Source organism: Lissotriton vulgaris, chromosome 9, assembly GCF_964263255.1.
Source record: "Lissotriton vulgaris chromosome 9, aLisVul1.2, whole genome shotgun sequence".
Classification (NCBI taxonomy): domain Eukaryota; kingdom Metazoa; phylum Chordata; class Amphibia; order Caudata; family Salamandridae; genus Lissotriton; species Lissotriton vulgaris.
The window spans coordinates 926,768,422-926,782,619 of NC_141697.1; the positions used below are offsets into that span (position 1 = coordinate 926,768,422).

The 14,198-nt window shown below is 46.8% G+C and overlaps 1 protein-coding gene across 10 annotated transcripts in view; it reads left to right on the top strand.

The window, feature by feature from the left end:
* LOC147692538 (galectin-4-like) overlaps window positions 1-12,570 on the top strand; it is a 158,687-nt gene extending 146,117 nt beyond the window's left edge. For all 10 annotated transcript variants that reach the window (XM_086938757.1, XM_086938756.1, XM_086938760.1 and 7 more), the window contains 2 exons: window positions 6,596-6,761; window positions 12,285-12,570. In XM_086938757.1, the coding sequence (XP_086794883.1) occupies window positions 6,596-6,761; window positions 12,285-12,431 (313 nt within the window). In that variant the 3' untranslated portion in view covers window positions 12,432-12,570. The remainder of the gene's footprint in view (window positions 1-6,595; window positions 6,762-12,284) is intronic.
* The last annotated feature ends 1,628 nt before the right edge of the window (window positions 12,571-14,198 follow it).

The following is a 14,198-nucleotide window of genomic DNA, read 5'->3' on the forward strand; positions in this document are numbered from 1 at the left end:
AAAGCATTCTGGGAGTTGCAGTCTTCGGTTGAACTAATGACCTACATTTCAGTGATGTGTTGATTGAAGAAGAAAAAAGACTGGAAATGGGTGCCCCTGTGAAGTGGAATAATCCGTTAATTTACCCTTAATCTGTTAATTTACACGTTGCTCATCAGCGTTCAGCCATATTCTTTCTTCCAATCACCCACCCTTTCATGTCTTCTTCTTGTTTCTGCCATTCATCATGTCATCTCTTCTGTTCCTACTTGTATCTTCCATTCACCCATCCTGTCCTCTCTCCTGTTCTTCCACTCACGAGTGTGTCAAATATACTGTTCCTACTTGCCTTCCACTCAACAAGCCTGTCATCTCTCCTGTTCCTACTTGTGTCTTCCACTCACCCAGTCTATCATCTCTCCTGTTCCTACGTGTGTCTTCATTCCCCCCTCCCTGTCATCTCTCTTGTTCCTACATGTGTCTTCCACTCACACACCCTGTAATCTCTCCACTTCCTACCTGTGTCTTCAACTCACCCAGTCTGTCATCTCTCCTGTTCCTACGTGTGTCTTCATTCCCCCTCCCTGTCATCTCTCCTGTTCCTACATGTGTCTTCAACTCACCCAGTCTGTCATCTCTCCTGTTCTTACGTGTGTCTTCATCCCCCTCCCTGTTATCTCTCCTGTTCCTACATGTGTCTTCAACTCACTTATTCTGTCATCTCTCCTGTTCCTACATGTGTCTTACACTCACACACCCTGTAATCTCTCCTCTTCCTACCTGTGTCTTCAACTCATCCAGTCTGTCATCTCTCCTGTTCCTATGTATTTCTTCATCCCCCCTCCCTATCATCTCTCCTGTTCCTACATGTGTCTTCCACTCACCCAGTCTGTCATCTCTCCTGTTCCTACTTGTGTCTTCCACTCACCCATCCTGTCCTCTCTCCTGTTCCTACTTGTGTCTTCCACTCACCCAGCCTGTCATCTCTCCTGTTCCTACTTGTGTCTTCCACTCACCCAGTCTGTCATCTCTCCTGTTCCTACTTGTGTCTTCAACTCACCCAGCCTGTCATCTCTCCTGTTCCTACTTGTGTCTTCCACTCACCCATCCTGTCCTCTCTCCTGTTCCTACATGTGTCTTCCACTCACCCATCCTGTCATCTCTCCTGTTCCTACGTGTGTCTTCCACTCACCCAGCCTGTCATCTCTCCTGTTCCTACTTGTGTCTTCCACTCACCCATCCTGTCATCTCTCCTGTTCCTACATGTGTCTTCCACTCACCCAGTCTGTTCTCTCTCCTGTTCCTACTTGTGTCTTCCACTCACCCAGTCTGTCATCTATCCAGTTCCTACATGTGTCTTACACTCACACACCCTGTAATCTCTCCTCTTCCTACCTGTGTCTCCAACTCATCCAGTCTGTCATCTCTCCTGTTCCTATGTATGTCTTCATCCCCCCTCCCTATCATCTCTCCTGTTCCCACATGTGTCTTCCACTCACCCAGTCTGTCATCTCTCCTGTTCCTACTTGTGTCTTCCACTCACCCATCCTGTCCTCTCTCCTGTTCCTACTTGTGTCTTCCACTCACCCAGCCTGTCATCTCTCCTGTTCCTACTTGTGTCTTCCACTCACCCAGTCTGTCATCTCTCCTGTTCCTACTTGTGTCTTCAACTCACCCAGCCTGTCATCTCTCCTGTTCCTACTTGTGTCTTCCACTCACCCATCCTGTCCTCTCTCCTGTTCCTACATGTGTCTTCCACTCACCCAGTCTGTTCTCTCTCCTGTTCCTACTTGTGTCTTCCACTCACCCAGTCTGTCATCTCTCCTGTTCCTACATGTGTTTTACACTCACGCACCCTGTAATCTCTCCTCTTCCTACCTGTGTCTTCAACTCACCCAGTCTGTCATCTCTCCTGTTCCTACGTATGTCTTCATCCCCCCTCCCTGTCATCTCTCCTGTTCCAACATGTGTCTTCCACTCACCCAGTCTGTCCTCTCTCCTGTTCCTACGTGTCTTCCACTCACCCATCCTGTCCTCTCTCCTATTCCTACGTGTCTTCCACTCACCCATCCTGTCCTCTCTCCTGTTCCTACTTGTGTCTTCCGCTCACCCATCCTGTCATCTCTCCTGTTCCTACTTGTGTCTTCCACTCACCCAGCCTGTCATCTCTCCTGTTCCTACTTGTGTCTTCCACTCACCCAGTCTGTCATCTCTCCTGTTCCTACTTGTGTCTTCCACTCACCCATCCTGTCATCTCTCCTGTTCCTACATGTGTCTTCCACTCACCCAGTCTGTTCTCTCTCCTGTTCCTACTTGTGTCTTCCACTCACCCAGTCTGTCATCTATCCAGTTCCTACTTGTGTCTTCCACTCACCCAGTCTGTCATCTCTCCTGTTCCTATATGTGTTTTACACTCACGCACCCTGTAATCTCTCCTCTTCCTACCTGTGTCTTCAACTCACCCAGTCTGTCATCTCTCCTGTTCCTACGTGTGTCTTCATTCCCCCCTCACTGTCATCTCTCCTGTTCCTACATGTGTCTTCCACTCACCCATCCTGTCCTCTCTCCTGTTCCTACTTGTGTCTTCCACTCACCCAGTCTGTCCTCTCTCCTGTTCCTATGTGTCTTCCACTCACCCATCCTGTCCTCTCTCCTATTCCTACGTGTCTTCCACTCACCCATCCTGTCCTCTCTCCTGTTCCTACTTGTGTCTTCCGCTCACCCATCCTGTCATCTCTCCTGTTCCTACTTGTGTCTTCCACTCACCCATCCTGTCCTCTCTCCTGTTCCTACTTGTGTCTTCCACTCACCCAGTCTGTCATCTCTCCTGTTCCTACATGTGTCTTCCACTCACCCAGTCTGTCATCTCTCCTGTTCCTACTTGTGTCTTCCACTCACCCAGCCTGTCATCTCTCCTATTCCTACATGTGTCTTCCACTCACCCATCCTGTCCTCTCTCCCGTTCCTACTTGTGTCTTCCACTCACCCAGCCTGTCATCTCTCCTGTTCCTACTTGTGTCTTCCACTCACCCAGTCTGTCATCTCTCCTGTTCCTACATGTGTCTTCCACTCACCCATCCTGTCCTCTCTCCTGTTCCTACATGTGTCTTCCACTCACCCATCCTGTCCTCTCTCCTGTTCCTACATGTGTCTTCCACTCACCCAGTCTGTCATCTCTCCTATTCCTACATGTGTCTTCCACTCACCCAGCCTGTCATCTCTCCTGTTCCTACTTGTGTCTTCCACTCACCCAGTCTGTCATCTCTCCTGTTCCTACATGTGTCTTCCACTCACCCAGTCTGTCATCTCTCCTGTTCCTACATGTGTCTTCCACTCACCCAGTCTGTCATCTCTCCTGTTCCTACATGTGTCTTCCACTCACCCAGCCTGTCATCTCTCCTGCTCCTACTTGTGTCTTCCACTCACCCAGACTGTCATCTCTCCTGTTCCTACATGTGTCTTCCACTCACCCAGTCTGTCATCTCTCCTGCTCCTACTTGTGTCTTCCACTCACCCAGTCTGTCATCTCTCCTGCTCCTACTTGTGTCTTCCACTCACCCAGTCTGTCATCTCTCCTGCTCCTACTTGTGTCTTCCACTCACCCAGTCTGTCATCTCTCCTGTTCCTACATGTGTCTTCCACTCACCCAGTCTGTCATCTCTGCTGTTCCTACTTGTGTCTTCCACTCACCCAGTCTGTCATCTCTGCTGTTCCTACTTGTGTCTTCCACTCACCCAGCTCCTACTGAGCGACTGTGCCATTCTGCTTCATGGGGAGACAGTGGTGGGCCTCACCTCCGCCTTCATCCCTTCACTGGTAGATCCAGCAAGGGTTCTCCCCGGGCCCTAATGCAAGCCGGGAGCATTGACCTCTGGTTGGCTAGTAAAAGACAGACATATTTAAATAGCAAACAAGAGTATCAGCCCCTTATCAACACTGGTAGTAATTAAACAATAGGCCATGAGAGAGGAAAAGAGAAATACTGGAGGTTATTGTGAGAAGTGGGTTGATAAGGGATACGATAAACATGTTACCAGAGACGAGGGAGTAGACTGTCAGGATATGAGAAGGCACAGAGAGAGAGGCGTGTGGGATCTACCTGTATGAAGGGCGAGTGAACGAAAGGAATGCATGCCACCTGGCAAGCACACACAATCTTTGAAGTCCTTTACAACGCTGTTAATCCAGAATTAAGAGACAGTCAGCTGATTAACGACTCTCTTGTGTTAACACAGAAAGTCATAAAACCAACGGCCTGGTTGAGTCCTTAAGGTCAGGAATCAATGGGTTTGAATGTCCTTTGTTGACATGTAAATCAATCCAGTGTGTTTTGTGTAAAACAATGACCCACTCAGTGGCACTTTCAAGCTGTTCATTTTGCCAGTTCAACTCTGCCTACAAGGACAGCTCCGTACTGCGTGTTAGCTTAATTAGTTAAATGGAAGCATAACAAGGCTTCAACAGACAGAATTCACTATATGCTACCACACAATGGCCCAGCACTGAAAAGAGTGTCCATATTGACCCTGGAGGGGGAAGTCACCCTAACAATCGCAGATTGCGTGGACGAATCATAGTTGTTAACGTTTTACGAATCGCAATTGAGAATGACTTTTAAATTATAATGTTAAGCTAAGAAACTAGCTCGCACTACGGGCTTGTTGTGCAGTGCCCCGGCCGCGGGTTCCTGCAACGCTCACAGCGTAAGAGACAAATGTCCGCTCTTGTGCGTCAGAAACAAGCGAGATTGACGAGGATACATAATAACAAGGGGCATATTTACAAACCCTCAGCACCACCGGAGCGTCACTTTTCTTGACGCTCTGTTGGCGCAGCGACATTTTCCATATTTACAAGGTGGCGCTAAGCCACTTTGCATGGCTTAACGCTACCTTATAAATATGCCCCTTTCCGCCGCAGTCCTCAGCAGCAGACGGGTGTGCAATGGGTGTGGCTGCGGGAGTTCAACCGCAACTCCCATTGCTTTTTGGCGCTGCCCCAGATTTAGAAGGCTGAGGCAGCGCCAAAAACTAACGCCAAGGAATACCAGGCGTTAGAATGGTGCTCCGCGTTGTTTGCGCTTTCAATGTGCAGCACACATAGAAGGTGCAAATCGGCATTATTGATTGTTTATGTGCAGGAAGGTGTCCCTTCCTGCACATAAACAATCGTCCCTGCAGCACAGACACGCTTGCTACATGGTGGCAGGGGGACTGTGCTTGCTCTAGGCTACTTTTTTTGCCCCAGCAGTAGGGGACATGGGGATGTACAGTATAATTGTGAATATGGCGCATCCCTGCATTTTGAATATGTGAGAGCAGGGCGCTGCCAAATTTGTCGCAGCTCCCGCTCCGACATTTACTTGTGAATATGCCCCTCACTTTGTAGAGGTTTAAATAGCCAGACTTACTTAGTAGGCACTGATTTATAAACATATACACACCAACAATCTTGAAACGGCAGCTTTATTCAAATAAGGGTGTAGCGGTGGCGTAGCAAGGGTGCCATGCGCCCCAATGCAAGTAATGAAATGACACTCAAACTTAGGGTTTGGTAGCAAAATACAAAATTAATAAAAATACAGCATCTCTGCCCCGGTGTCACTCCAGCTGCTTTACCACTTGTAAGTACGCCCCAAACCCGCCCTGGCTACCAAGAGTCACATGTGAGTTGTGCACCCCTAATTAGTCTGCTTTTTAGCCAACCAGAGTTTGCACCCTGGCTGTTGTACTACTCTTTAAATAGCATTAAAGGTTTGACCTTAGGAATCCGAGCATAGAAAGTGCTGCTGACTCAAGACTTCATCTATGACACAGGGCCTATTGGTAGTTGTGAAACAGGCCCCAAACAATGGAGTCCGAGGAGAGAAAAAACACGGGGAGGCGAGGGCTGATGAAGGAACAAAAACAATCCTTTGGGTGCGGTTTGAGAACAGTCATATCTGTTGCTCAACAATAAAGAGGGGATGTCAGCTTTCGACAGGAGTCGTTTTTCAGGATAAACACAGGGCCTTATTTATGAGGTGTCGCATTGCTGCGACAGACAAAGCAGTGATGCAACACTTCTCAGTGCGCCCTCCTGGCGACACCATCGATGCGTCACATTTACTGTGTGATGCATCATGTCGCAAGAAATGACAGATACGTCGGTATTACTGACGTATCTGTCGGCGCAAAACTGATGCATTGCTGGAGTTGTGTCGGAAACGTGATGCAACTCCAGCAATGCATGGAGGAGGCCTATCTTCAATGCGCTGCATCACCCTTACCCCTGCCATGAGGCAGGCGTAAGGTTTTGACGCAATGGCGTCCTAGAAGTGACGCACTGAAATATTATAGATTTCAATGCGCCACTTCTACGAGGCTTTGATGCGGGGGAACGCCCACCCTACATACATTATACCTGACACAGGTATAATGTGGCGCAGGGGTTTACACAGTGACACATCTGCCTAGATGCGTCACATTGTAAATAGGGCACACCATGATGCATTTTTGACGCAAAAGTGTTGCAAGTGCTCGTAAATAAGTATCTAAACCACATGGCTTAATTTGTAGGGGTACTCTTGCCACACTTTGCCCTGCCCATTTTCTTACATAATGTTCTCATTTTGCAGGCTCAACATTAATTTCTTAGTGGGATTCTCCAGAGAAATCGCCCTGCACATGAGCCTGCGGATGGCTGAGAGACGTGTGGTGAGGAACGCTTTCCTGAACGGAAGTTGGGGAGTAGAAGAGGTCGAGTTATCCTACAACCCCTTCGCACACGGAGAGAGCTTTGACGTGAGTAGCAGCGTCATCGCTGGGACCCGCCAATGAGATCAAAGCAGTAGATTGAGCTCGAGCATTGCAAAGGCGTGCAGGCCGCAGGGGCAGGAGTAACAATCCATACAGCGAGCGTAACCCCTTTTGTGCAAAACAAAAATCCGATTTTTTTGCCGCTCCTTTGTGAAGAAGTGTCAAGCAGCCTTGTCACACACTACATGCATAAGTAGTTGAACATATATAAACACACACACGTCTATAACTTTGTTAAACACTGTATAATACCTCAGTTTTTTCAGTTAAAAACCACTGAAAAAATAGGTTTTAATATTACAGCAATGATTATTTGTTTTATTGACCCTAGAAGAATGAAAGGTTTAGATAGCTTCATTTACACATTCGACCTTCAGATTGGAGCAGTAAGCACATCAACTAACTGAGCTATGGTATCTGCTGTCTCTGTTTTCCCAGGGCATCTGCTCTTAACATAGTTAAATGGTTAAGGTATTTGTCGCAGGGATGCTGGCAAGAAAGCTGGGGTGGATAACGCACTTTCTGTGGAGATCTGCGCACTCTGGGGCAGATTTACAATAAACGCAGTGCAGCAAGTCATTTTGCAGCGCTGCATTAGTTTCGAAGCACAGGGATGTGACATATTTACAACAACATGTTGCATCTCTGGGCTTCCCCCTGCGCTGGCGCACAAACTGCTGCCATGCGCTGGCGCAGGCACCTGTGCACCATGGCGCAAGGATGCCTGCGTCACAGGGATAATTGTGTATGTGCAGGAAGGGTTCCCTTCCTGCACATAAACAATCAGAAATTGCATTTTACAACTTCTATGTGTGCTGCATTAGCACACATAGAATTTTCAAAACGTCATTGTTTTAACCCGTTTACCGCAGCGGACATTCTGCCGCTGTGTGGGCGTTCTACGCAGTGTGCGGGGCTGCATCGTCCGTTGGTCGTGTGCAGCACCCAGAAGGTAGTGCTTGCGTCGGCCGTTGGCCGACGCGAGCACGGAACGGGTTAATGATTGTTTCTGAGCATCTTCCTGTACATAAACAATCACCAGAGGTGATTTGCTCTTTCTATGTGTGCTGCAGAATGCAGCACACATAGACAGAGGAACAGAACTAGGAGAAATGCATACATTTCCCCTCGTTGTGCCTCCCTACGCCTCCAGATGCATTTCCAGTTTTACGATTTCTTGTAAATCTGGAAATGTGTCAGGTTCCATGGCTGTTACGTGGGAACACCCACAGCAACACCCATGGATCGCACCTTTCACGTCAAGTGCTGTGTGCACAGGGGCCATATTTACAAGGACAGAAAAAGTCACGCAGGGGGGCTTTTTCGGCCCTTGTAAATAGGGGACAGCAAAATGCGCTGCTGGTGCATCACAAAAAGTGACGCACTGATGGCCCAAGGGGCTTGTAAATCTGCCCCTCTGCTTTTTCCAGGTTTGAAACGATATTAAGAGACAACTCAGAGGGCTAATCTGACTACTGTAGACCATGGCAGGCAATGTGCAGGTCAAAGGTTGAAATCCAATAAACATATGTAAGCTGGTTCCTACTCTTGCTGCAAGGATCCATAAAATGAATGGCACAGAGAGAGGATGTGGCCTAATGGCCAGAGCTGGCGACTTCGGTGCTGGGGAACCACGTTCGAGTCTTGGCGTCAGCTCAACATCCTGTGATTCTGGGCAAATCCCTTAATCTCCCCGTGCCTACCAAAAATGAATGTGTCCTTGTGTAACGTAACTGGTGTTCGTGTAAAGCGCTCCAGTACCTTCGGGTCGGGTTTGTGCTATATAAAACCACCCCAAAAAAAAGTGGTCAAATAGTTTAGACAGTCATTTTCTCACTACAAAGATGTGCAAGTAACATGCACGTTTGCATCCCTGCAGTCCTAACCACATCTATAAATTGGGCACTGTTGAGTTGAGCAGTACACAGCATCTAATATTAGCTGTCAACATGCAGTTCATGTTTCATTGTGTGCTATGTGAATTATTAGTACTGCTATAATTATACAAACATATTCCACTAGAATACAATGCACCTCATAAGGAGAACCAAATTTCCAGTATATGTGTACAGCTTGCCACTCTGCCTTTAGTGTTTGTTTACAGGTCTTTTTCTGTGCCATTTGGAAAGTAATTTCAGATCTTCTGTGCGTACAATTGATTAATTTCCCAACAAAGAGGATATTTCCCCTCCGCCTGTGTGTATGTGAGGAGTAATTACTAATGGCATATGTTTGGCAATCAGGTGTTCACGTGTGATATGACTGGACCCACATGTGCTTGTGAACGGCTGCCCTCCCTCCACCGGATATCATGACGAATGCAGCACTAGTTGGATGTTCCCTTCCGTGTCACCCTTGTGGATGTAACATTTGTCTGGTTGACCCCGGCCCCTTACAGAGCCCTGTAGCATGCTTGGGATGATTGGGGAATCAACATTGATTGCTATATGTTTGTGAAGTCTGGTCATATCACTGAGTTTATCTGTTGACTCCCTATTTTTTACTCTGCATGGATCTGTCTGAAAATAGTAGACCCTACTTGGGAAGTCTGACTGGTTTCTGTTGTGATAGGCACTGCTATGACCACTCGTCTGTGACACTTCCAGTGAAAATGGCAGGGTAGTTGTGGCCACTGTAATACATGACAAAGAAATGAAGGAATACTTAAACTGAGATGGCATTCCAATCCATCATGTTTAGTTCACTGGGCCACTTTAAACACAGACCAGCCATGTGCAAATCAATCTTAGTCCTGCTCACACAGGAACAGTCCAACCTAGACTGCCACGCTAGGTCCACTCTGGGCAAAAACACAAGCAACACTAGACCCGTGTCACCCTTCTTAGGCCTCATCGGTGTGGCATAACTTGAGTAATGTGGCACAGTGAACACAGAAACATCAGCTGGGAATACCCATGGCACTCAGGGTGTGTATCTGAAACAACAAAGTGATGAAAGGAATGCTTGAACAAAACTTTAGTGACTGGTGATCCCTTATGGCTGAATTCCAGTCCATCCTTTATCCCTCACAATGCCAGTCTGGACAGACACCAGCCATATACAAATATGCCTTGGGCGTTCTCAAATAGTAACGGGCCAGGCATCCTCCAGATGGGAATATATGCAACCCCCAGACCAGTTTCACCCTAGTGAGGTGTAGTTTGAGTCCTGTAGGAAAGTGGACACGGGACCCATATTTGGCCATACCAGTCACACTGAAGGTGTATGTTTCAACAAATGACAGTATGATTGAAGGAATGCTTGAGGGTGTCCCTTCCTGCACATAAACAATCGCTCCTGCAGCACAGGCCCCATTGCAACATGGCGCAAGGATGCCAGAGATGGCGCTAGGCAGCTTTATTAGCGCCAGCACTAGGGGAAGCTCAGGGGTGCGCCATACTGTTGTAAATACGGCGCAACCCTGCGTTTTGAAAACATCAGAGCACGACGTTACCCTTTTGGCGTAACACCATACTCTGACATTTTGTTTTAAATATGCCCCTTTGTGTCCTTAATCGGGTGCTAAAACCGGTTCTGGAGGCAACGTTTTAAATGTACACATTCCTACCTTCAAGAAGTTTGATGAAATTAACAATTTTTGTTATATATAAAACAGCTAGTGAAGGGCAAAAACTCAGCAAAAATAAATTTTATGGGACAAAAACTCCATAAATTGCCCTTACCGACTTGATTTATCAAGATAAATAAATCATCTTTGGGGATGTTTTCCACTTATTTTTGTAAAAATACCGCAACATGGCTTTTCATGGAAACACTTTGCCTGGAGCTTAATTGGATGAAAATAAGGATTTATTGTTGCAGTTTAATGAAGCTCAGAATTTCATCTGGTTCCAACAGTGGAATGAAAAATATTCACACTCCTAGAATTAGGCTTTTGGGTGAAGCTGAATGAATACTTTGGTTATAGTACAGTTAGTGTTAAATTAGCACTATGCACTAAAGGGCTTGCAGACAGGGGCGAGCTCTCTGTTATGGTGGAGGAGCGTCGCCCCACTGCTGAAATGCAGCAGTCAAAAGAAAAATACATTGACAACTATCTTACTCTCATTTTTATTAGTCCACCGAGTCGAGGGCGGAGCAGGGCAGGCCGCAGCATCACACAGCAGGGGGAGGAGGAGTGGTAGGCACTAAAAGTGCACATGCAGGCCAAACTAACATGAACCCTTGGATATCTCCAGGCTGTTCCTTGGAGATATCCTAGTGCACAGGGGGCACAGTCTCCCAGACCCTGCTGGAGCACAAAACTGGCCCGCTCGCCCAATCCCAGCGCTTCTCTCATGCTGGGAGAAGCGCTGGGATTGGGTGGGGTCTGGGAGCCTGTGCCCATGGGTATTGTAGTGCCGGGACGGGAGCGGAGCTGCAGCGCGGCGTGGGAGCAGAAGATTGTGGCGACCGTCAGAAAAGGTAAGTTTATATTTTTAGCTTTTTGTTTCTGCCCTCCACCTCAGATTGGCAGTAGCCACCCCTGCTAGAAGAGAGAGGCGATACTCAGCCCTGGTGGCCTTTGAAGCTTTTTTGTAGGCACGCAAATGGCCCGTTTCTGCCAGTAGTTGTACTGCATGTCACTAAGGACCCACTAAAGGGCAAGCTTTGGTTAGATGGTCCTTCTAGTGCAAATGCCCAGACATGGTGCCTTGTCAGAGCTGATAAAAGCATCTTTCAAGAGTGGCATGGATATCAGTTAGGGGTGCCCAGAGGTATCTGCAGCTGCTCCTATCCAAGGTCTAAGGCGTCATGAAGGGGCAGCAAACAAGCCTTGCAAAGCAGATAGGTTTGACACTTGTACTCGAACATTGACAAACACAATAAAAAGCTTGTTGTAGGGCAATCCATCAAATAAAAGGATTGCTTGGTGGAGACAACGCATGTATGAGCTAGCAATTGAATGTGTGATGATGACAAAGTGATCTTGTCAGATGTAAAAGTCACCCAATAAAATGAAAGTGAGCATAAAATAGTCAAGTGGGCTGTTCTAATATGTGAATGAAAGATTCTCTAGCCAATGCCAGTAGGTTCCTGACCAAAAGAGCCCAATAGCTGTAGGAGGCTGAACCAAAGCCCCATAGAGTATGTATACAGTACATGGCAACATTTCCTATCAAAACTACAAGGAGCTTTAAGAGCCCTGTTTGCTATTTACACTCTATGTATACAAGTCGAATTTTCCCCTATTTCCATGTGTGATGAATTTGCAGTTCTGTAGTGAAATATTCTTCCTTTTAAATTCAGTGATAAAATGTCTGATGTGGAAGGATTGTGTCTTGTCTACATCAAGGAGAGCGGATTTATAATGGGGGAGCACCCCTAAAACATCAACTATGGGTAAAAAGTAAAAGAAAAGATAAACTATTTTTGTTGGTGCATCAGAGATAGAAAAACTCATCTTTTCTTGGACACATGGCTTCAAGGAAAGGGGGGATTAGAATAAAATAGTGGTCTCAGAATCTAATGATTCTCAAGATCTCAGTGTCTTGCTTCTTTCTCCAGGTCTCTGTACGTTGTGGTAACTCCTGCTTCCAGGTCTATGTGAATGGACAGCATCTCTTCAACTTTGACCATCGCTTCGGGGACTTCCAGAAGATCGACGCAATAGAGATCGATGGAGATGTGGTCCTCTCCTCTGTCCAGCTTTGAGCCTGAATCTCCTAATAGAGCTCCTTTTACAAGCCTACTGCACTTTTACATGTTGCACAGTTTCGTGTTTGGGGGTAATTGATAATCTTATGATTTCTGGAAGATGTGTTGAATCTGGAATAAAATCAATATTGCAAGATTTCCTATCTCGGAATTCCCATTTTTCCACTCAAGAGACAAAAATATAGAGGCACCTTTCTTAGAGCTCCAGGCCCAACATTTTGGAATCATTTGAAACTGACCTAATGGAAGAATCTAACTATTTTCGTTTCAGTAACCCCCCCCCCCCTACAAATGGAGCTACTCAGAACAGCCTTGCAAAACCACATGATTGATGGTAGTGAGTGAGGAATATCTCGTAAGGGTCATGCCCCTTGATGATTTAACTTCTGCTACTCCACAATTCTGGATCTTAAATATAGGTTGTACAGTGCTTTGAAGTATCCGCGAGGCAGAGTACAGCACTAAAAAAACCTTCCAGATAAACAGTGTTGGTCGGTAATGTGAGCAGGCAGGGGCTCGAATGGGCCACACATGCACACACATGCACACACATACATACTCACAGTTACCCTTCTACATGCACCCTCACTCACGCCCATATATTCACAAGCCAGCACACAGCCACGATTCACAAGCACATACACGCACTAATACACATACATTCATTAATACATAAATGCACCAAACATAAAAAATAATAAAATCACCATGCTACAGAGGTGAAGCCTAAGAAGGTTCCTGGCGAGGTGGGGCAGCCGCCTCCTCTCATTGGGTGACCTTAGGTCAGCCAATAGGAGGAGGCAGCTGTCCCTTACTCATCACAGAGTGGAATGGGGGTCAGTGAGAGTTGCTGACCCCACCACAGTTTGTGATGAGGCATCAGTGATAGACACTCGAGTTTGGGCCCTCGAGGGCTTAAAACTGAAGTGCCCATGTCTGAGGCAAGCAGTGAGGCTCACACTCGTTATGAGGGGGAGGGCTTCCTCAGCCACTGTGTGGGCTGAGGAGGTCAAGCCCACAGGGCTGTGACATCTTCCCCTGGCAAAGTTCAGCTAAGGCAGACAGGCACCTGCATATTTAGCGCATGTGTAGCACCTGGCTGCCTGATCTGAACATAAAGTAGTGTCTGTCAGGCTGAATTTTGTTCAGCCTGACAGGCACTCTTTATGTCGGTAAAAAGGGCGGGGGGCTCCGCCCTTTAGGACAGGCTGCTGCAGCAAATAAATACATCACATAAATAAACTGCATACTGTTGCTGTGGGTGAGGCAATTCCATATGTGGATTTTCCTTCACATGGACAACTTACTCCAGTAATCTGGGAATTTTCCGTATCTATCCACTCGAAATCAGGCTCATGCTAAAATGCTTGCAGACTTCCAGGTCAGGAGACACAGAGAAATGTAAGCTCTTGAGTAAGCTGCCTTAGCACCTCCCTGGATTCTGTAAATTATTTGTTGTGGTTTTATTTTTTCAGTTAATATTTGTTTTGCATTTCGGCTAAATGGCTAGACATGATCATCTCCTAATCAGATGTGGGATAGCAACGAGAGAGTTGCGTCCTCGTGTTCCATCGCTGTCACTGTGGCGCATTGTTTTGTTTTAGAGGGTGAGAGTTTAGGAACAACAGCTATCTGCCTTTTAAGAACACAGCACGTGGTCTTAACAAGCATGCCAATGGTTATTTAGAGATGAAGTGCTTGAGAACAAGGTTGGAGTTAGTTATTAAGTTTTTGCGTAACCTCTACACCCACACTCCACTTATT